We start from the raw sequence: 24,705 nt of genomic DNA, 5'->3' as shown, positions 1-24,705 counted from the left end.
TGTGTTCTTATTGGTAATGTCACCATGGTGAATTATTGATGGTGGTATGAATTATGTATGAATGGAGTAGACTGTGGATAGAAAATTGTCAACTCTCGGTGGAGTTGACAGTAGGCCTATTATAGTTACCACAGGATGAGGATTGTGACTATTGACTTCAGCTTGTTGCCCACCCGGCGTAGAGAAATATACACCAGAGGAAACTGTACCTGCAAACAGAAGATGCTAATTTCACTTTACCCTACACATTCATCTCTAATCTCGCTTGCAAGTGTAACCGCATAACTAGCAACACACAGGAGGCGAGGCAGACACCCCCCCCCCCCCACCACCACGCACGCATGCACACACATACACAGAGGTGGAGAGTCACACACAAAGAAAACATGCAGAGAAGCAGAGGCGCACACACAAACACACAGAGGCAGATAGCCTAGATCACAGAACAGGACACACACATTCATCAGTGTAACAAGGCTGTGATTTAGGAAGGCTCCTCTGGCGTCTGTGTGGCCCCTGGCATCTCCCTGGTATGTGGAGGCGGAATCTGAGCCAGGCCAGACGAGCGACAGGATTCATTACAGGGCTGTAACAGGCTCAATAGGAATCAGCACTAAAACTCCCTGCGTTTGGAGGTGTATAAGCATCAAGGCTGCCTACCAAAAAGGCTAGTTCGTAACACGTGATGGCCTTCACTTGATTACAAATGCCCCAATTGTCTTGTGTGCACTCGCGAAGCTGTGTTTCCTGTCTCTTGGCGTGTGTGTGTGTGTGTGTGTGTGTGTGTGTGTGTGTGGTTGACCAGCCTATAGAGCGGGCTGTCAGCTCTCTGTGGTTTGCACCAGTCAGCGGAGATCACAGTCACATCAGATCAGACTGCATTAGGCTGAGCGGGAGTCCGTCTCTGATCCATTATTCAACAACCAGGAGACCGGCCCACGTTGACTGTGTCTAGTCTGCTGAGCTGTACTCGGCGTGAACTGCTGCACTGATGGTCTGCATAATAACACACACACACGCGAAGGCTTTTGTAGCATTTTGAAAGTAGTGCAAAGAAATGCAGCGTGAAAACAAAGTTTTCATAATTCATTAGGACTGACACACTGTTGAATTTTTTTTTTTTTTTGAGACTACATCTCACTGTGCTTCCTAAGTTGCCTGAATTATTCATCCAGTTCTTAATTTCCTTTCAGTTAGTCAAGATTCCTCTACCACACTGTTATAAAGGCAAGGGTGGGAATGGTTGTAAAATGTCCAAAAGATTGCTAGCCAGAGGCAGTGGTAGTAAAACAACTTTGTGTGTGTGTGTGTGTGTGTGTGTGTGTGTGTGTGCGCATGCACATACTCACGTTTGTGTTTAGCTGCAGGGCAGACAGACAGCGAATGGGAGTTCCATACTCCCTGGAGGATTCCTCGGGCTGGCCTGTCTGCTGTCTGCCGGCAGCTCACACACCAGCCATCCATCTCCTGCTGCCTGGCCCCCTACACACACACACACACACACACACACACACACACACACACACACACACACACTGACCATGGTGTCTGTGTGCATTGTTATGTTATATGGTCATAAATCTTTGGAAGTGGAGGGGGCAGGGGGCTGAGCACTAGAGAGTGGACCAAAGGGGCTCAGAGCTCGGGTGTTCAGCAAAAGCAGTGGCTCACCTCTGCATGTTATTTGAATGTGTTTGTTTTTGTGTGTTTGGTGTGTGTTCATGAGAGTCTGCGCACAAGCTTGTCAAACTGCAGTGTTTACACCACAACAATAAGATGAGAGCGGATACACGTCTAAAAATAACATCAGGAATTTGAGTAACTCTGCCTGTAAAATTCAATTAGATTAGCATCTTCAAACTATTATGGTAGTGTTGAGGCAGCTCGTCATGCAGTCACTGGCTCAATAGAAGTTTGACGTTATGATATGTACAAAAGTAGTAATTATTGCAGGACGACTAGACTAGACTGCATTACATTATACAAAGGTTCCCTTTTTTGGTCATAAATATTGACATGATTTTGAAGACACTGTAATAATAGCACACTATAAGTGTAAAATAGTGAAATGAAAAAAGGTGTTAATATGCTTATTTACACAACTACAAATGTTTGAGCACATTGTGTTTGGCTCTGACAAAACAATGGAACCTAAAGTGAAGCAAAATAAGATAAAAACAAAATTGTATCATTCCAAAACAGGAGTAGTGAAGGTCATCTATGAAAGGATACTGAATTTTGAAATGGGAAATTAGGATATAATCAAAATATATAATGCAAATGATTAAACTGTCACACCACTCTGGAGGTGTGTGTGTGTGTGTGTGTGTGTGTGTGTGTGTGTGTGTGTGTGTGTGTGTGGAGCCAGAGCAGGGAGTTGGGGGCAGGGTGGAGGTCATTATCCCCAGCAGGGGGATATTGAATTGGCCCAGACAAACAGCCACAACGACCCCTGATGAGGTAACAATGGGGCAGGGTCACCGAGGTCATGACCTGTCCTCAGCCCCAGACAAGCGGCCTGTCTGGACCAACCTGGGACTTGCCCAGCCCCAGACGCTGGTCCCCTGATCAGTGTGGGATGCACGCTCCCTGCAGCATCAGTTAGGCTTTTAGGCGGAGGTTTCTAAAAAGGCGCGGAGTCTCCCGAGCACACATCTGTCAGTGCCCTACTTCACATCTTCATTAGGCTGTTTTGTGAGTTTGTGTGTGTCCACAAACTGTGCAAATCAAATGTTCCTGTACAGAATGTCCTATTCTGCCATGCTTTTTACCGTACGCTCCAGTTCAGTTTGTCAGAATGCAGGCTCAGCTAACAGCATGGTGATTTGCATGTTCCCCTGATACATACTCAACTGGCTATCTAATCTGAAACCGCTCACTCGTACTGGAAAGTCATGCAACGGGACTTACAGGATGAAAAGCATTTGCTTTATAGTAAAAAGTTGGTGCGCGGAGACAATTTGCATTAACTGTAGTCTGTAGTCCTACTCTGTAGCTCATTCAGTCTCTGTCTCACACGCACTAGTGGTGCCTCTGGGTGGCCCAGGTGGTGCTGCACCTGTTCTCATGAGAAACGCAGTCCGCCAGAATACCTCGGGGTACAAACCTGGCCTCCTCCATACAATCATGTTCATCACTCGCTCACGCATCGCTCATTATTCATCGGCAGTGGCAAGAATGGTCGCTACTTGATTTCAATGAGTGACTTATTTGATCACAACGTGGTCTGCTAGAATAAGTCGGTTTTCACAGCTTCTGAACATCCCTGCCACACGTTTCTGTGTTCTAACTGTTATTTTATAACAACACTTGATCCGTTGCTAATCTTATTTTTCGAGACTTGCTTGACCTCCTCTTCTCTTTATCTTTTAGGATTTCCGGAAACAGGTTGCCCCGTTGCTCAAGAGCTTCCAAGGAGAGGTGAGTGTTATTGGGAATTTATATTGACACAGTGATAGACTCGCATGCTCAAGCACAGCATTCAAACAGTGCATTTTATAAAGCACATTTGACATTCGTTGACTGGTCTTGCTCCCTCTCTCAGTGCTCTTTTCTCTTCTCTCCGCCATCTCCTGTTCTTTCTCTTGCCACTATCTCATTTCCCCTCTTTCCTCTCCCTCTTTTCTTCGCTCTGCTCTGCTCTTGATTTTCTGTCCTATTCATGAAGTCCTGTAGCCCGAGGGTGTGTTTAAATTGCATCCTGCAAAAAAAAAAAAGGCACCACAAAATCCCGGCTCTAGCCAGTCACAACTCACCGAATGCCATTTCCTCAGACTTTGTTTGTCTGCATGATTTGGTGGGGTTATTTGTTGATCTGGTGAATCATGTGCCATTTGTGGTCATTGTGGCTAATTTATTTACTTTCAAATTAATGTTGTGCCCTAGGTTTCTGTGTACCTTGACCAATAAGAGGTGACTTTGGTGTGTGTGTGCTATATCATACTCCCACCGTTCCCTTCTATCTCCTCCTCCATCATTTTGGCCTATTTCCATCATGACTCCTCCTTTCTGGCAGCCATGCATTTCCAGTTCACTCCCATATGTGAAAGTCAGAGGGTAGGAGTGGAAGCGGCTGGTTAAGCTGGGGCGTTCATGGGGGTTGGAGTGGGTGGACATTCAGCCCAACAGTATCTCTTCCCTAGCACGCACACACACACACACACACACACACACGCGGACACACACACACACGCGGACACGGACACAAACGAAATCATCTCAATAGATAGTGACAGGGCTGATTTGCTACTGGCCATAGAATATTACAGTTTAACACTGGGTTAGTTTCCATATTCTTGTGTTAGAGCAGCAACCACAGCCAGTGGTTATGTAAAAATGCTGTAATTTATAGTGGTCCCACCATATTCTGCTGATGATCCACAGTCTATTTAGAGAATAGAAATGGCAGCAATATAATTGCGGCTTTGTCAGCTGTTTCCACCGTCCTCATGTTGACACACCTCGACGGTGTGCACACCAGAACACGCTGAGGCACATAGTGGGTGGTCGCGGAACTGAGAAAGACATTATCTTATGATTATTGAGATAATACTGTACACCCGCGCCAGTCTTGGAGCAGCCCATCAATCAGTCGACTATTTTGCGCGCTTGCATGCCACAACATGAGTAGCTCTGAGAATGTGTAATTTTAGCCTGGCTTTGTTTGCTTACCCCTCCGTGCTTTGATCAAGGACAAGACAGCACCAGAAACCAAAGGGTCTTCCTGTTGAAGTCCCACAGTAACTCATCCTGAAGCATTTTGCCCTCGGAGCTTGAATTCACTTTACTAAGTGAATGTGGAACCCAGACAGAACAATATAAAGTTTTATCCCAGGAACTTGGAGGTCTTGATACTCTGTTTAATCTTTGTCATTGAAAGGTGGTTGCCCTCAGGTCATAATTATTACCAATAACAGTACTGCTTCCACAAGGCCTCAGTTTGGTAAACTGTGTGTGTGTGTGTTTGCGTGTGTTGCATGTGTATGTTGCATGCTCAGTGTTCCTTGTTGGTCCATCGATCAGATAAGCTTTTCCATTATCCAAGGCTTCAGTCTTTGCTTCCCATAGCCTCCCCTTATCAGACTCCACTGGGGCCACACACACACACACACACACGCACACACACGCACGCACACACGCAGCTCAACCTGATGCCCTTCACACACTACGGGTTAGATAGGGGACCGAGGCGGTGCTGAGTGATGGTGGCACAAGGTGCTGACGTATGTACGTATGTGTTTGTGTGTGTGGATGTGTCAGGGATACCTTTTGCAATTGCAAGCACTTCTCATCGGTAACCTACTGATACTGGTGAGGTATCATTTGTGTCACTTCATTTGTTTTGCTTGGTCTGTGTGTGTGTGTGGGATGGGGGGCAGGGGAGCATGTAATAGCAGATGTCATTGGGATTGGTTGAAAGAGCTGCAGTTTGGAGCAGCAGGGTTGTATTTGCAAATCCTGGGTGGTCTTCTAATGGCTCTGGTCCTGCAGTTAACCTGCCTCTAACTGTAGGGTGTGTCCTACATTAAATGTCTATTTCCTGCCTCCCATGTTGGGCTATATAAAGCTGCTGTACCACTGACCTTGGCCCAGTCATTGTACAGTCACGCAGCCGGCTTCCTTCACTGCCATCATTTTTTGCGTTGGTTTGTGTGTGTGTGTGTGTGTGTGTGTGTGTGTGTGTGTTTCTTTTTTATCATGAGATTGTGTTGTGGTGCTCTGATCACATACTCTTAGACAGACAGACAGACAGACAGACAGACAGACACGCACACACAAGCGCACACATTTCGACACTGATGAACAGGTTTGATGTTGGTGTGTGAGAGGTATTAGTACTCGGCATCAGTAATCTCCCATTAGTGGCCTTGCATTTGAGGATCCTGATCGCTCAATATCACACAGCACATGAAGAGGGTAGAGTACATGATGTGAGAATGAGGGGTGTGGGTGTGGGGGTGTGTGTGTGTGTGTGTGTGTCAGAAGCCCTGTACATGGCAGATAGACATGAGTGTGTGACAGAGAAACATGTGAGAAAGACTGACACTGAAAAAGATTGAGGGGAAAGAAAAAAATGAGTCAGAACATGGAAGTGACAAGAGGGAGAATTCGAGAGAGAGACTGAGAGAAAGACATCGAGAAATAAAAAGGGGGGAAAGAGGGAGGGGTGCTGGCACCAGCCTATTGAGGGCCAGATGTTTTGCGGCTAAAAAACTAGAGATGAATCAAAGCCATGTGAAGAGATTTATTAGGTTCCCATAGGAGCCCAGGCAGTATTACATGTAGCCCGCTCTGTTTACAGTGGCAAGAACCCCTAAACCACCCATCAACTACACTACTGGCTTGGCTGGGAATGTGAAGACTTTATATTTGGACTTATATAGGCTTTTGTCTTTATTCCTTTTCTCTCAGTGAATGTGCTGGAGGAATTGGAAGAGAAACACAAGGCTGTTTAGTCTGAGTGCGTGAGCCAGAGTAGTCAGCTGTAGCTCTGCCCAGTACAGTAGCACCCTCTGAATGTCTTTATTTGGCATCTGTTTCCCTCGATTTAGACTTGATTTCAGATGTGTTTCGCCTACTCTGTCTGCTACTCATATTGAAGTGTGACACAGAGAGCATAGTAGAGCTTGCTGCCTAATCGTTCAGCATTGACAACGGTGTAAAAGTTCCCTCCAGTATGATTTTTAGAATTAATCTCTTATGGATCCAATCTAATGCTGTCCATTTCAATAATATCGGTGATGGAATGCATGCCGTGCCCTCTTGTGTTAATGGCTGCATCAGTAATGGATCCACACTGTATTGCTGCTAAGAGCTGACTGAATAATCTGCCCCTGCTGTGGCTGGAAAGACTGAGCCAGCTGTTTAATGATGTCAGCGTGCTGGAGGGGAAACGAACACACACACACACACGCGCGCACACACACCGACGGACAGACGGACGCGGGCACGCGGCAAACGAAATGCATCCGTCATCGGCTGAACAGCTGAACTGATTTCACGGGAAGGAAACACCAACGCAGCCACTGTCAAGACAACCGCGATCGCATGCAGCATACCTACGCATAGTGAGGATAGGCCGATATGTAGACAACTCTTACTGTGAAATTAATGGGCCTGCCTTTGGGGTGTATGGATGTGACACTCAGTTGTCAGGTGGTGTAACTGACAATTAACCATTCTTTTTCTCCTCTCTCCTTGCAGATCGATGCCTTGAGTAAGAGAAGTAAAGAAGCAGAGGCCGCCTTCTTGAACGTGTACAAGAAAATAATCGATGTCCCAGGTAAGACCACGTTTCATGTCTGTGCTGCGTCCCTTTGTAGGTGTGTGTAAGTGTGTTTGTCTAGACACCTTCTGAGTCCAAAAAAACGTGACCAGGAGACCCCCTTATCTATGCAGACAAGTGCCAACAGGGAAAGAGAAAAAGCATGACACCACCCGTCTGGTGCTCCTTCACTGTGCATCCAGGCATGTGCAGTGCCTTAATATGTCCCCTCGAGATCACATCCCCACTGGTAAAGCCTTTGGAGGGTCTTAACAGAAGGTGCGTCCTGATATGGATGACAAGTGCGGCCATGATTGGCTGCTGCGAAGTGCACACATGAGCAGTCACGTTCAGCACACTGAGGCTGAGGAGGGACACGCAGCACAGAGTGTTACAGAACACACACAGCCACAGAGCTACTGGTTGGAGATTTTCAGCTGTATGGGAGCCCTGGAGGGGCTGTGTATGTAGAAATGAGAGAGGAGTTGAGTTCATCTATAGCGTAAGGAGGTCATCATATTCCCACATGGATAGACCTACAGTAATATCTTTGGATTGTACTGCTCCCAATAAGTCAGCGCCAGCTCTGACGGGGCTATTCTTAACTTGCAGCGAGACAATGATGTAATGCCTGATGCACACACGCACACAGACACAGACCAGGCTGACTAATGCAGCAGTCTTGAAAGAGGAAACAGTGTGTTTTGTTCTGTCTTCTATCAGCTGAAGGCCTGGTTAGTCAGCCCAGTGTGCTCTGCTTTAGATTAAAGGTGTCTGGCGAGAGCGCTCAGCACCAGTGGCCCACAAGTCAAACTGCTTTTAACAGGCTGTACAGTTGATTTGGAGGGGGGGCCTACGTGAAGGACGAAGGTTTGATAAGAGAGAGAGAGAGAGAGAGAGAGGGAGAGAGAGAGAGAGTTGATTTTCAAGGGTGCCGCGCCAGATTGCAGTCCAAATTCAGGACACAGTTATGTTGCTTAGTGTTTGTTTGTACTTGTATTTGTATGAGACTATGCAAGTGTGCACATGTGTGTTTGTGACAAGGTGCGTGCGTGTGTGCGTTTTGGAGCTTAGCCCTGCATGGTGTGTCACCTTGACAGCACAAAATCAGCATGAAATTCCCCAATCGTTCTCTGCTGATCTCTCATTAGCATAGTTAAGATATCTAACTGCGTCAGACATGAGAGAGACACACACACACACACACACACACACACACACACACACACACACACACACACATCCCTTACCCCCAGCTGTAAGCTGTCAGTTCCTCTTATCTGTACAACACACACACATAAACGCACACAAGCACGCAAACTGCTCTTTTAGCTGGCATGCTGATGAGCGTCGCCTGCGTCTCTTGGCTGCCTGTCACCAGTTTGCCACCCATGAGCACCAATCAGATGTGATTGGCCTGACTGACAGGGCTCTCTTCATCACACTGACAGTTAACCCTGCTGTGTGTTCACAGAGATGTTGGTAAAATGCCTCCAGAAAGTTGTCTTTCTTCCTTCTGTCTCTTGTTTCTTTAATCTCTTATTTACCTTTTGCTTTGCCTATTTTACGGCTCCACTTTGTCCATCTGTCTGCTCCCATGTTTCTCTTTTTTTTTCTTCTTGCTTTCAAGCTGCATCACAGTGAACACTTAAACTGATCATAGCCCTGTAATGTCTGTTGTTAATATGTCCCATCTACTGTCTGTATCTTTCTATGAGAATCACTTAAGCAGTTCTATTGCTGTGTTAGCAGTTGACACATTATTTCCCCTTCCCCCCTGCCCCCCCCACACACACACACACACACACACACACACACACACACACACACACACACACACACACACACACACACATACATACAAAAACCAAAGTTTATCTCATACACCAACAATAGTCTCTGTTGATACAATGGCTGATAGTGTATCATTCAATAACCTTTATGGATAAACAGAAGCCAAAGTGCTAAACTAACCATGACCTTTCAGTGCTGTGTGTTGTTGTAGCAAGCTAAGTCTCGGTTATGTTCTTCTTTTTCTAATCAGTGAAGTGCGAGAGAATATTTACAATGCTGGATTTTTTTTTTTTAGGTAATATATGAATATTTCAGAATAATTAAAATCCAATAATGATATATATTTATATTTTTTTTAAAGACATGTCCTGGATAGGATATTTAACAGATGAACAATAAACTTTTTCATTTACAAATAATAAATAAAACCCCAAATATAACATTTAAATTAAATAATCAAGACAAATACAGTGGAAAGATACCAGAAAATACATTTTTATGAAATGCATTTTTGAAGTCACTGCACTACAATTTGTTTTTGCACGTCTGTTAACATATTCATTCACATATCCTTTTGACCGTATTAGTCTGTGATCATGCGTTATCAAATTCGAGTATTGGTTCTGCAAATAGTCAAGCTCTGGCCTATAGCTGTCTGATGTAGAGCTGGGCGATAGGGAGAAAATCAGATATCACGATATTATTGACCAAATACCTCGATGTCGACACAGCGACAATATTGTAGGGTTGACTATTGGTGCTTAAACAAAATATTTTCACAATTAGATTTTCGAAAAATAATCATCAATGTGAATATAATGATTAAGTGGTTAAAGGCAAATAATAGAACAGTTTGGTAAGTTGAGAAAATGACATCACTTTACTGTAATGCAGCCTTTAAAACCAGGAAAAGACAACACTTACCATATTACAATATCCAAAATCTGAGACGATATCTAGTCTCATAACACAATATCGATATAACATCGATATATTGCCCAGCCCTAGTCTGATGCATACAATAACATTGCTAGTAATTGTGATATATGTATATATTGTCCTTGCTGGAACCGGTAATTCTCCACAGGGAGATCAAAGGTCAGGGTCAGCGCCAGAACAGTTCTCCTGGAGCTGCAAGAGATTCATTGCCTTGCTCAAGGACTCTTCACCAGGGTAAACGCTTGCTCTCACAGGGCCTTGGATGGAGTTATTCCTAGCTCCCCACGCCACCTCGCCGCCCTTGTTTGTGTAATCTGCTTTGCAGTGTGTTAACGCGGTGTGTTTTGTCTCTGCCAGATCCTGTACCTGTGTTGGAGCTGGCTCAGCAGCTGCAGCTGAAGCTCCAGAGGATGCACGACATTGAGACGGAGAACACCAAACTTCGAGAGACACTGGAGGACTACAACAAAGAGTTTGCAGAGGTCAAAAACCAAGGTTAGAGACAGGATACATGCAGAGCCCCGCAATTTGGGATTGTCCTGACTTTGAGAGGGGCATGGATGTAGGACACAAAAACTCATATACCTAGTGTTTGTGTAGTTCAGCAGTGTTTCAATGTTCTATTCTCTCGTATATTGCATCTGCATTACTACTATGCCCAGTTACAACCATTGAATGTGCAGAGTGCACAAAAACAAAACGAAGATGGTGAAGCAGGCTGCTCCGGTGAGAATGAGACACCTGAATTATGCATATTGGTATTTGAATGGCTAATTTAACATTTGGCCAACATTGGGACAACAGCTTTTTGACTTACAATGGCACACTTACAGTGATGTTGATCATTGTGCATTGTCCTTTTTAGTTTTAGGTGATCACTGTCTGTCAGTTGGAAATATTGTACAAAGCAAGATCACATCCATTTTGTTTTAACTTTTCAGTTTGACATTTGGCTACAACAAAGTAGTAATTTTGTAAATAATATTGTTCAGAATTTCTAACTGCTGATAGTCTGAGAAATTCCACACTGTCAAAAGTAAAAGTAAAGAATGTAAAAACAATTCTTAAAATGTGTGCAAAATTGCAGCAAAATCATTTTTGTAATGCTTGAAGTAACCTCACCATTATGCCTGCATGTTGGTGAGCATTCAAATATAAGGTCAAAGAAATTTAGAATTATTTAGATGCCCTTTTCAAAGGAAAAGGCCACATTTGAACATATTTAAATGCCTTATACATTTTTCAAAAACACAAAAAATGTACAATGTTTTACATTTTCAAATAGGTTTTCAGGGGGAAAAACATGAGGCACCGTTTCATGAATAAAAAAACGACCGGCTACCTCGGGGTAAAGAGAGATGGGAAAAACTGACAGAGGCAGAGAGATGAGTGAGAAGCAGTAATAAAAGTGGTGTAATTTCAGTCCAAAAGGAGGAGTGAGCGAGTGGGCAGGGAATGTTTTGGAATCCCCCTTTCCTCAGTGAGAGTTAATTGGAACAGCTCGATAGCGGCAGGGTTCCATTCTGCCATTGATTTTCCTGTTCCCTCATCCTTTATCCCTCCTTCCCGCCTCAATAGATGGGGGATATTTAAACCCCAAAACACACTGTGGAACTCCCACTCCTGTTAAACGCACATGCGGACCTGCCCGCACACTTACACACACACACACACACACACACACACACACACACACACACACACACACACACACACACACACACACACACACACAAAAGAGTGCAGGGGCCATTGATCCTCGCAACCTAAATGTTTAAAGTTCAGTTAAGCAGTTAAGGGGTAAGAGGGCTCTGAGGGGACTCTCCTCTATTGATTATGTGTCAGAGCAGTGAGACTGGAGTTTAAATCACACACACACACACACACACACACACACACACACACACACACACACACACACAAAGTGCTAAGAGCCCTCAGTCAAAGGCAGCAAGCAGCAATGCTCTTTATCATTGTCTCACTCACTTATATCTTTCTCTGAGAAACACACACACACACACACACACACACACACACACACACACACACACACACACACAGGCCTATTTATTACCCCAGTTATGTGTTAGATTTATTTCAGGCTGCCCCATACAGAGCTCAGCCGTCAGCAGGTTATGGGGTTTCAGCACTAATGCAGTCCTAATGAATACACCACATCTACCGTTGGTGAACAGTGAATATTCTATACCAGTCATGGATGTAAAGATTAGGCAGCAGCCATAGGGGCCAAGGCCTTGGTCTATGCTGACAGAGGAAGAATGTGGGATATGAAAAGCTGTTTCTTAAGCAAAGGTCGAACCCCCGCCCTGTCAAATGATTGTCATCAGTGCCATTTATCACATCTTGGAAACCGCTATAGTTTGTTGTCTATATGTTTTGCCAATGTCCCGTATTAGAATTCTTCCCTCCTTTTCTTTTAACGCCCGACTTTCTGCTTTAACCTCCTCCAGAGGTGACCATTAAGGCATTGAAGGAGAAGATCCGTGAGTATGAGCAGTCTCTGAAGAATCAAGCGGAGAACCTGGCCCAAGAGAAGCAGCTCCAGCTACACAACGACTATGCAGAGAAGGAGAGGTGTGTGTGTGTGTGTGTGTGTGTGTGTGTGTGTGTGTGTGTGTGTGTGTGTGTGCGTGCGCGCTACAGGAGCGGTGTTTTAAGTAATAACCTCTGCATCATTTTGCCATTTCCAACCTTTGGGTCATTGTGTTCTCAGACAGAACTGCTATGATTCTAATATTTTTTTTTAAGATTATTTTTGGGGCTTTTAATGCCTTTATTGGATAGGACATCTTAAGACAGGAAAGCGGGAGAGAGAGTGGGATGACATGCAGCAAAGTGCCGTGGGTCGGAATTGAACCCGTGGCCGCTGCCGTGAGGACAGGGCTGCCAGGACGCCCCATGATTCTAATGTTTGAATAATAGATTTAAGATATCTGCCTGAGCTATTTACAACTTAATTATTTTTTTTCTCACTTTATTGTCCTTGGACCTTTTCTCATAGTTATCAGTTTAATCAACAAATTGCTGCTTATTGCCTCCCCGGCATTGGCTTTCTTTTACAGTTCAGTGCAGGAATGGAAGATACATAAAAGACAAAGCCAGCATTTTTGTCATGTGGGTGCTTGCCATTCTTGTTTTGATGGAAATCAACACCTCACACTCTATTTTCTGTCTTTACCACAATATCTTTCAGCCTTTTCTGTTGAGAGTAATTGCTACCACAGACATCTACTGTGTCTGAAAATATACGGTCCCTGAATTAAAACCCGCCAAATTACTATATAATGACAAAAAAAAAATATGCTTAGGTGTCACTCTATTTTGATACAAAGTAATTCATTTTGATTTAATAGGTTACTTCCTTTCCAAACCCATTTTCAGGTCATTTTGAAGTGTGTGATTTTCAGATACACAGAAAGCCTGTGGCAGTAATAAATAAGCTCAAAATTGCTGCCAGATATTTAAGGAACATGAAAAAACAATGCAGACGACTGAAATGATGTATTAACTCTTACAAAGGCTAGAATGAGTCACTGATACACTCCTTTCCCAGGAAGGAGTCTTGTTTAAAATGAAGATGCAGGCAGCCATAATATTGTTTCACAATAAAATCCAGACCAATATGGTGTTGGCCAGTTTGAATTATCATGTGAATCCACATGAAGTTCAGACCAGTTAACCTTAAATGTAGTTGTCTTGGATATCTATGTGCGCCTGTTGTGAATTAAAGGGATAAATAAACGTGTGCAGAGTCGAAGAGAAATGATGAGCACTCATCAGATTAGTGCAGGGCGCCCACATAGCTCAGTTGGTAGAGCGGGCGCCCATATATAGAGGTTTACTCCTCGATGCAGCGGGCCGGGGGTTGACTCCGACCTGCGGCCCTTTGCTGCACATCATTCCCCCCGCTCTCTCTCCCCTTTCATTTCTTCAGCTGTCCTGTCAATAGAAGGCCTAAAAATGCCCAAAAAATAATCTTAAAAAAAAAGGATTAGCTGGTGCAGCCTCAGGGCTTAAAGACACAGCCCATTTTCGCTGAGGGTGAGCAGGAGTTAACAGCTGTGATGGATGTATCAAAGCTGAAAATGAAGCACTGCCATTATCTCAAAACCAATTAAAAAGTCAATACAGTCAGTCGTAGAGCTCAGCAACACAACCACGTTAATGTGCATTTTTTGGATTTACACCACACTCCACCATGCAGATATAATAATGCTATATTAACTGCTGTAATACCAAGTGATGGAGACTCATTTCTGAATTGCTGCAAGCAAAGAAAAGATGGTAGCCTACACATACCGTATTTTCCGCACTATAGGACGCACTGGATTATAAGGCGCACTCTTAATGAATGGTCTATTTTCGAACTTTTTTCATATATAAAGCGCACCGGACTATAAGGCGCATTAAGCAAAACACTGCAGGATCGGGACGTCACCTAGCGACAGAATGTCAACAAATGATGTCGAAAGGAAACTCAAAGAAGGTATTTACAGCACTAAAAAAAAAGCAAGGCAAGTTTGACATTTGGAAAAAGTTCTCAATTGTCAGGAAAACGAAAACAGCGGGCGAGCATTCAGCGGGAGCGGGATGAAGAAAACCGTCTCGCGCAGGGCTCTAAAGCACAGTAGGCCTATGTATTACTCCACGACGCTCCTGACTACGGTATCTTGACAGAGCGCCGTGTACCACACAAAATCGCTCCGAGGTCAGTAAGCACAACCAGAATTAATCCATATATAAGACGCTCCGGATTATAAGGCGCACTGTCATTTTTTGAGAAAATTAAAGGCTTTTAAGTGCGCCCTATAGTGCGGAAAATACGGTACATTACACAGAAAAAAGGTTTTTTCCACTGCATCACTTTGTTTATACAGGAAATGACGTCCTCTGTGGTGGTTGATCATATAGCAGTATTTTGGATATTGCTTGCAATCCTTTTACAGAAATGTTATCCTGCATGGAGGTTATCAATGTCATTGTCACCGTTTTTTCTCAAGAAAACAAAATTGTCAGTAGATTACTTACTTTCAGTTGCATCATATTCTGCGTTAATTCCAAAGTATGAAGCACTGCCAACAAATACGACTGACTTTCTTTCACATTCCAGTACAGTTATCAAAACGCTTTGGAAGAAACTTTGTCAGTGATTATTTTGACCCACTTTTATGTTGATTTGTAAGAATTGTGTGTGTTAAATGTACATTACAGAGCTCATATTTCCCCTCGTGGCAATCATCTTGATTGCAGCGAAGACGTGTTAAAGCTCGTTACCCGTTTCAGACGCACAGCAGAAGATCAATTGTCCAACTGTATTTCCTTTACGTCAGTGTTTTATAGGCCTCTTCCTGTCTGCAGAGAGCTGACTTCCTGTGTCTGAGAGGGGCAGTAAATGGATGGCACCTCTGATGCATTTTATCCTGCAAGGAGGGAGAGAGAGAGATGAAAGGATGAAGTAGAGGGCAGAAAAATAGAGATGACAGGAGAGACAGATTGGCGGAGAAGGGGGGCATCAAAGAGTGCCATAAAGACTGTCTTTGTGCTAGATTATTGATGTTTTTACACGCAATGGCAATTTCTCAGCAGAGCCCAACTTTTTATATGCTAAGAATGAATCTATTTTATCCTTGTGGTTTCTGATGCCCCCTCCCCCCTCTCTTACTCAACCCTTGCTCTCTCTCCTCCCCCCCCCACCCCCCACCCTGGGTGCAGTGTGCACCAGTGGCCAGACATTCCTGCCTAATAGGGCTGCTTAATGAGGAGTGGGTTGTTTTGGGAGGATTTTAGTGGGGAAAACACTTCAGAAATGGTGGGAGAATTGTTGCAGTTGCCACAAAGTTTGAACCCAAGATTTACTGACTCTGTATCTGTGACTTTCTGCTCCCGGCTTTCTTTTTCTTTCCTTCTGTCTGCCTCTGTAGGAAACTCCAGGAGAGCCAGGACTCCATGTCGTCAAGGTTGGAAGAGGCCGAACACAAGGCCCAGTCCCTACAGACAGGTACCAGCCTGTGTACAGTTTTAACCAGCTCAGATAAAAATGGCCCTTATCACTGAATATGAGGTGGTGCTGGCTTCAAAGCCTCTGAAAACTTGGTTTCAAATCTTTTTCCTCGTTGACTGTTCATTCACTGCGAAAGTGTGGAAGAAAATATTTCTAGTGAAGTTTAACACCTTATCTGCTTCATCTGGACTAGGTGGGTGTGGTTTGATCAGATTGACAGTGGCCTAGCAACATGAGCAGATAACTCCACAACTGTCAAAAGTTGAAAAGCACAAGCAATAACACAAATACAGAAGTCCCTCATGGGAAATAACCAAATTGTTTTCTTTGAAAATTGTGTGTAAAAAGTGTAATTAAATACTTGGATATAAGTTCATTCAACTTCATATGAAAGCTGACTTGTAGCGGCGGGATTCACCATTGACTCATTTCTCGTCTTTTACAGCACTTGAAACAACTCAGGCCGAGCTCTTTGATTTGAAGACCAAGTATGACGAGGAATCCACAGCAAAGTACGTCTCTTGGTGCTCTATGTGTGTGTTTGCGGGTGACTTCTCCCCTCCTCCATAGTCTGTTCTTGACATAACCATTCTGTTTAGTGAATCTACTTGCCTGGAAACTCCCCCTTCTCTCTCCCAAACAGCTGGATTCTCTCCCAACGCTCAGCAGCCTCCAAATCCCAGCGTTACCCACGCACTGTAAATACTGACAGGGATTGTAATGCGTTTTGCAGCCACAGCAAGCCCCAAAATAGAGATTTTTGTTTGTGTGGTGTAGGTTAAAGCGCTCTCTGATTCATCAGGGTTATGATAGGAGAGGCGGACGAGGGTCACTTTGAGATCTGACTAAAAGCCACGCAGGCTTCTAACAGGACCTGTAAGATAAGGTGGCTTCAATTACTTGAGCTGTAGGCATCTATCATTATTGATCTTACAGTAGTGGCGAGGATGAGAACAGAAGCTTTTCCATGTCAGCACTCCTCACCGTGAAGTGGCACTTTATGACATTCACACTCTTTGTTCCCTCAGGGTTAGTAGCTGGAGCCAGAACCACTTGAGCACCCAAACCAGCATTCAGAAAAGTTTCTAATTCTGAGAAGAAAAACAAAGCCTTTCAGGGTGTTTTGTTGGTAATTGGTGTACTGCAAAACACACATCACACTTTCCTTGAAACATTTACTCTTTCTTTGAATCCAAGACTATTTATAAAATTGGTCAAGGGCATCCTGTGTGCACACTGTCCACAAAGTACGGCACAGTATCACCTTGGCTTTTAAGGTTTTCCCCCACCCCATTTCCTATGCCCCAAACTCACTGTGTCTCTCCATTAGCAGACTTGTTAAATTGATTGGCTGTTAAAAACAGATCGATCCCTCTTCTGTCTTCCTCACAATACTATTTTCCTCCTTTTCTACCTCCCTGACTACCGCACATTGTCTTTTACATCCTGTATTGTGCATTTGTGAGTGTAACAGGATAGGTAGGTAGATAGGTTTCATAGTCTATCAGAACCCTCCCCCTCCCCCATTTATTTTCTTTACTCATTACAACATAGCAGCGCTGCTCTACTTTCTCTAATTTCTTTACACTTCATTCTTCCTTTTTCCATCCTTGTCCGTTCCTTTTATGTCAGAATAAAACACATTTTTTGATAAGACACATATAGTAAGCCCCATTTGCTTACAGAAGCTAATAAACACATGCCGGCACACACTCGCACACACAAACACACACACACACACTCGTGAGCCTGAGGCAGTCAGGGTCCTTGACTATGTGGCGTGCTGTGATCTGAAATTTTAATGCAACGCTTTAAAGCACACACAAACCCTCTCTAACCCTGCACCCTCCCAGTCCTTGGAGTCCTTCCCCCGTTTACTGCTTGGCTGAGCAAATCGCCAGTGTTTGGCTGAACACAACTTTTAACCCTTTGACTGTGTATATTTTGGCCCTGCAAAACGCAAACTACATACATATCAGGCACTTTTTACACACACACACACACACACACACACACACACACACACACTTGCTCTAAACTTTCCACTAAGGAGGACATTGCGTGACAAATCCTCCATCCTCTTGCTGCATTCGGGTAATCTGCCTTTTAAAACACACTGACACACACACATGGACGTACACACACTCCCTGAGAATTTGGTCGATGTTGCAGTACCCGGAGTGTGTGAGCTTCAGCGGGAGGCGTGCGTGCAGATGTAGTGTAGCCCCCTGTCCATGCCGGCACTGTAAGGGTCTGGCTGGCCGCGTTTTACCCGTTTAGCCCCTGTTAAAGATTAATGATACATTGATCCCCAGCCCCACAGGTGGGTGTGTGTGTGTGTGTGTGTGTGTGTGTGTGTGTGTGTGTGTGTGTGTGTGTGTGTGAGACACCATTTTGGGAAAACCCTTTAATTGCTGATAATTAGGAAATAATAGCCAATTGACAGTTGCCTGTGTCTATCTCTAGCACAAACAAACACAAAATGGCACACAATGTACACACACACACTCTCTCTCTCAGCTAGCTTCTTTTTAAGCCTCCTTAAAATCCCCAAGGTAACACGCTGTGAAAACGCAATGTGGAGAAAGGAAAGAAAAGGAATGGAGTGATGAAAGCTAGAGGGCAAAAAGCAAGTCAGGGGCTGGAGGCTACAGCGAGGAAGAGAGGATAAGAGTGTGATAGAGGAGGGAAATGAAAATCTAAATCAGGGGAATATCCTGCTGGCAACGAGGACAGAGGCCGAGGAAGAGAGGGCGAAAGATGAGAGAGGGGAGGTGGAAGGAAGAAAAAAAAGATGAAAGGAGAAAAAGTGGAGGGCAATGGGTAGGGAACGGGTTGAGGGGAAAAGGACAGAGGCAAGCAGAGGGTGGAAAAGAAAAGGAGCTGTTGAGTGAGGAGCAAGAGAGAGAAGATGATAAGAGATGAAAAGGCCTGTCTGAGATGGAGGAAGTACAGTCGGGGCTTAGAGGCTCTGGACTTGTTTCAGAAGTCCTACAGTACTCACTGATGTCACTTGTGCACCCATTGGCTTTCATGGTACAAAAGAGTGTGTGTGTGTGTGTGTTTTCTAGTGCAGCTGTGCATCTACTCTGTAGCTCCTCCCTGTGGCTGCTAAATAGTTTTGTAGGTATGTTTTGGTGTCCTAAAATCAGGGTTTATCATTACAAAGGACCCTCTCTTTACTGTTCAGTGTTTTGACGAATGAATTCCTCTGGGTCCATTGGCTGGCCATGGACAGTTCCTGCCCTGCCCAGCGACTGACTGACTGTATCAGGATATGCAGAAAATCCTTTCCCTGTGATCTGCTTTGGCCCTCAGCCTCTAGCTTTGCCTTTATAATTCCCAAATACAGCCAAATCCAAAGGTTATTTAAGAAGACTTTGTGCATCTGTACTTTGATTAAATGATCACATTTGGAGCAAGAGCGGTGGTGTATTTGGGTTGCATTACTACCCGTAAACACTCTCCATTACAAGCTTTTCTGGCTTGTTGGCTCTCTGACCTTACATTTGTGTGCGCGGGAGAGCGAATGAGTGCACACGTGGGTCCTGCACACTATAGCTTAAGACAGGATAAAAGCTGGTGAGGTAGTGTACTATTATGTTGCTTAAATGCATACTAGATCCTTTTAACTGTTAGGGAAAGAATAAAAGTGGAGAGTGAAAAGCTCTCCCACACACATCTGATTCTTTTTGCTGCATTGCCTGTGGCACAATGTTGACCTAATATCAACTGTGTCTGTTTTGTTACACACATTCAAAATCAGTAGTACTCAAGCCTATGGGACAACACTGTTTCTCATACTGCGACACACAAATACAAAAGCTGCGTGGGTTATTGGGTTCACTATCAAAAGATTGCAGGGAAATCAAAAGGTCTTAATGGACGCAGCAGTGCGCATATGCGCTCACATCTTTGTACCCAATGCCGCCCATGTGTTTTAATAAGCAAGTAATGTCTTAAATAAACGTACATGCATGCTCACTGTGTCTTTTGCACTGCAAAGTTCTGTGAAGATTTGTATCCATTCGTTTGTTATAGCTTCCCCAAAATGGGGATGTAAAGCAAAATGTATTCAAAATCTATCTTGGGGCACCCACACACACACACCCCCTGACAACTAATTAACAGAGATGATAATCATATTAAGGCAATTATTTAGGCATAGTGTGTAACTTATCATTTTTGCAAGTCCTATAAAAATTACCATTCCTTGTGTTTCTGTGTTCAGTGTTGTTTTGTCTTCCACATCTCTGTCATTGTTTGCAGGAAAGTGACAGGTATTCACGTCAATCATGAAAAGAGGGTTATTAAAATACTTTTCCAAAGTCCAGAAAGATGTGGTGTTATGGAGATGTATGCCTGCTGCCTGACCTCTAGCAAGTGAGAGGTGAACCATGGCCTCCATCCAGACCATTAGTCAGACACAATCACACAGCTTCATAGCAGATTAGTATGCTGTATTAGGATTTAGAGCTCTATTAATGTAATCCCTCTGTTTTAGTGTGGCCTGGGTTTAGGGGCTTACATGTGCACACCCACACACAGATACGCACACACACTTAAATACATGTATGCTTGCACACATACAAGCTGTTTGGGTTATGGAGTTCACAATCAATGGATTAAGGTGAAATTTAGACCGTAGCTTAATGGACACGGCACTGGCATTCTCTAAATGTGTTCTCTCTGAACAATCGCACACGCACGTAATGTGTGCAGAGTGTACTTCTCTTTCTGGGATTCAATCTTCTATCTATCTGTCCATCTATCTATTCCTTGTTTTTTTTTGTTGTGTGATGCATTTCCGTGAGTCTATTTAAAGCACTGTCACGTCCTCTGTAGTAACAGTCAATGTCTTTCTCAGGGCCGATGAGATTGAGATGGTGATGACAGACCTGGAAAGAGCCAATCAGGTAACCCGCTCAACATCATAATTGATCGTTTTTACACGGCGTTGTCCAAATAGTCCGTCACACCAAACTCCCAAGTATTAATTATTGAAATACAGTAAGCAACTGAGTTCTTAAACTGAAATTGTTAAAATGAAAATGTGGCACAGAAGGAAAATGTGTGTATACTGATGCAAGTACATTTGATTTAAAGGATCTAGTCTAGTGATATTCTATATTTATCTTCCCATCAACAAATGTCATGAAAAGACCGAAACCAAAAATGAATGTATTCTACTAATAAGTATTGTCTGTTTAAGCTGAAAAAACAAAGCCTGATATAGCTTGCTGCTCTGTGCGATTGTCGTCCAAAAACAGTTAACAACCCATCAGTGAGCCACAAAGTTGCACTGGGTGACATGTTAAACATGGGATCTGTAGTTTATTTTGAGTCGTTCCCATATACACAATCCAGCTGCTGTAAATATTCACTAGAGTCCCAAATGTGTATTAATCCGCGGCTGAAAATAGTCCACAAAAAAAAGCACTATTTACTCCTGTTTGAGTAACATTTGTGCCCAGCTGTTAGGAAATTATTGAGCTTTTTTTCTATATCCATGACTCTATAAGATTTACTTAAAGAACAATAGGCCTTGTGGCTGAGAGAGGCAGGAAAAGTTGGAAAGTATTGAGAGATGGACTAACACACTTGGTTTTGGTCTTTTTTATAGGTTGTTTAGAATACCAAAAACAAAAGTACATCACCAACCTTATCCTTTAAAATATAAATATTCTTATGTTCAGAATCTATGAAATGTGGCTTACGTTGACAAATAATGACTTGCTTATCACTGTGAGGGCTACTGTTTGTTTTACATGTTTATTACACACCTACTAAACCCACCCAGCTGAAATAAGCCCCCCATAGCGCGTCTTCTGCCCTTGTGTTGTAAATATTCTTGTGGTATCTGTTAATGTCATTGTTGTTAACTTTCATTATTAGCCCAAGAGTATGATTTGTGGCTAAAGGGGTAGCATAGGCAGGCATGTAATGTTAATATTGGCCTAAAGGTTAGCACTCCAACTATAATGCCACACACACACACACACACACACACACACACACACACACACACACACACACACACACACACACACACTATTCACACTTGTGATTTGAGGTTTACAGAGGTTGACAGCATGGCCTCCAGCTCAGTCACAGACTTTTTATACGCTTTTATAAGGAGAAAATGGAAAACAGGATTTTTCTCTTGCGCCTAGCAGTCCAACTCCCACCCAGTCAATAACCGCTCTCAATATGGTTGCAATTAGGAACACTGTGGAATCAGCTCCCTGTAACTTCTAATGATGGCAAGTTGGCCAGTGTTGCAGATGATTCCCAACTGGAGCATAGCAGTTTGGCCATAAATATAAGGCAGGCAGCGGGTATCATCTCAATTCCCAGCTCTAAATTTAATATTGTCAATTAAGGAAAAATCCACCCTCTATCATCAGCCCTCTCTGCCCTTCACCACTCTGTAGTACAGTATGTGTTTGTTTATGCTGGAAGGGGGCAACTTCTTTTTCATACAGACACGCAGTCGGCTAGTAGAAGAAGATGGTATATTTGAAAACTTTAATACTTTAATCTGATTTCCTTTTTGGAATGCAGTGTAGTAAAATTCAGCGGTATACTTTTTGCATAAAGATTATCGCGCTGAAGTAAAGTGTTGAGATAATTATTGGTACCGTTTCATCACCAACAACATCATCTGACGACGACCATTAAGTTGCTGCCACAAGACGGATTGTACGTTAATTAAGGGGCAGGTGATATGACACATGCCTTTGGTGTGGGAGATCAGGGTTCAATTCCCACTGCGATACATCAACCAATGTGTCCCTGAGCAAGGCACTTAACCCCTAGTTGCTCCAGAGGCGTGCATCCTCTGACATATGTCAACTGGCAACTGTAAGTCTCTTTGGATAAAGGCGTCAGCTAAATGACATGTAATGTAATAATGTAAGGCATGATGGCACTACAGGAAGAACTTTTGCTTTCTTGGGCTTACTATTCTCTTGTCGGTCTGCTCTCACCATCTACGTGTATTAGGTAGGTTTGCAACAGTTCTGTAGGCAAGCAGAAAATTGAGACAAAAAGTACATCACAAAGTAGCGATGAATTGAGCATTAGATCGATCATGTTTGACCACTTGTTGAACTTTTCCTCGTCTCCTTCCAGCGAGCAGAAGCAGCCCAGAGAGAGACGGAGTCGCTCAGAGAGCAGCTGTCCTTGAGTAACCAATCCCAGCAGCTCGGCAGCCCTGCCAAGGCCGACCCCGACACGGTAACACATTTCACTGCTTCACCACAGGGCTGATAAAGAGTTATTGATAGGCTAAAGATCTGCTCTGCCTTTTTATGCTAGAGGCGATCAGCTGATTACAGCTTCAATTTATGGATCACTGTGGTCACTGATCTTATTAAAGGTCAGGCATGATGCATTGATTTGTTGACTATTGATTTCCAAGGAAGGGTTGCCAAGGTGGCAATAAGTGATTGGTGTATTGATTAACCTGTTCAAAAGACTGCAGAGGTGAGGCTTAGTCAAAGACTGCCACACCAAAGTATCTGCTTAATTGTTCCCTCAGTGTTAGGTGGGTGTGATTGGTTGATCGATTATCTCTTTTTATTGATCTAACGGAGGATGCGTTTTGAAACGATAATAAGTACATTGATCAGCTTCCGTCTGCCATAGAAATACTGATTGCTGCAGTGATCAACTGAATGTATCTGAAAGTACTCCATATAGGTTTTATTCAGCTCATTGGATTAAACTGCCATTGTATTTGTCTTTCAGGAACAGCCGACGGAGGTGGTATCCCACTCAAGTCTGGAGGCGGAGCTCAGGGCCAAAGAAAGGGAGACCGCCCAGCTGGTGGAGGACGTCCAGAGACTGCAGGCCAGCCTGACCAAACTCCGAGAGACCACCAGCTCCCAGATCACACAGCTGGAGCAACAGCTCAGCAGCAAGACTGCTGTTCTCAAGGTACCAACTGAACACACAGCTTTTCATTAGATTGAAGTTAGTTTCTAACTATTTTAGCTATTCAGTTATCATAAGACCATTTATGTATTCTTGTCTTTTTCCTGCTATGTTGTGTATTCTGATCACACCTCTAACTATATTCACACTTTTACTCTCTCTGTTGTGTTATCTAGAGTTAAGTCACTAAAATAAGTATATGCCATTTACAGATCCAATGTTTGCTTTTATTATCCAATCATTTTCATGTCATTTCATCTCTTTAACTACAGGAACTAGAGGAGAAACTGCAGAAGCAAGCTGACTATGAGGAGGTGAAGAAGGAGTTGAGGTGAGGAGCACACACACAGAGGAGTGTGTGTGTGCGTGTTTGTGTGTGCCCAGCACAGATCTATTTATTGCATGCATTTGATGTCTTTAACAATGTTAAACAAGATGTGTCTCTCATTTAAGATGTGTAACTCAATTGAGTGCCCTAATGAAGGTGAAGCTCTCTCGCGCTCTTCCCCTCTATTCTTTCTTCATCCGTAGAGAGACAGAAATAGGAAAGCGAGCATGTTACGCTGTAGATGTGTGTAGTACGGGGTTCATATGGATTTTTGTTAATCTCTCTCTCTCTCTCTCGCTCTCGCTCTCGCTCTCTCACTCTCTCTCGCTCTCCCCTCAGTATCCTCAAGTCTATGGAGTTTGGAACATCTGACTCTGTGCAGGTAAAAGTGACAGATACAATCTAGCTGCACGTAATGCT

General features: G+C 43.6%; 1 protein-coding gene across 5 annotated transcripts in view; it reads left to right on the top strand.

The window, feature by feature from the left end:
• cux1b (cut-like homeobox 1b) overlaps nucleotides 1-24,705 on the top strand; it is a 64,639-nt gene that overhangs the window by 18,236 nt on the left and 21,698 nt on the right. For all 5 annotated transcript variants that reach the window (XM_078246073.1, XM_078246071.1, XM_078246070.1 and 2 more), the window contains exons 3-13: nucleotides 3,373-3,420; nucleotides 7,204-7,282; nucleotides 10,355-10,492; nucleotides 12,469-12,592; nucleotides 15,940-16,016; nucleotides 16,465-16,531; nucleotides 20,887-20,935; nucleotides 23,154-23,258; nucleotides 23,772-23,960; nucleotides 24,230-24,288; nucleotides 24,625-24,667. In XM_078246073.1, the coding sequence (XP_078102199.1) occupies nucleotides 3,373-3,420; nucleotides 7,204-7,282; nucleotides 10,355-10,492; nucleotides 12,469-12,592; nucleotides 15,940-16,016; nucleotides 16,465-16,531; nucleotides 20,887-20,935; nucleotides 23,154-23,258; nucleotides 23,772-23,960; nucleotides 24,230-24,288; nucleotides 24,625-24,667 (978 nt within the window). The remainder of the gene's footprint in view (nucleotides 1-3,372; nucleotides 3,421-7,203; nucleotides 7,283-10,354; nucleotides 10,493-12,468; nucleotides 12,593-15,939; nucleotides 16,017-16,464; nucleotides 16,532-20,886; nucleotides 20,936-23,153; nucleotides 23,259-23,771; nucleotides 23,961-24,229; nucleotides 24,289-24,624; nucleotides 24,668-24,705) is intronic.

The sequence above is a fragment of the Sander vitreus genome, chromosome 3 (assembly GCF_031162955.1).
Source record: "Sander vitreus isolate 19-12246 chromosome 3, sanVit1, whole genome shotgun sequence".
In the NCBI taxonomy this organism is placed as follows: Eukaryota; Metazoa; Chordata; class Actinopteri; order Perciformes; family Percidae; genus Sander; species Sander vitreus.
Note: the sequence above shows the minus strand (reverse complement) of the source record. Positions and strands in the feature narration are given on the sequence as shown.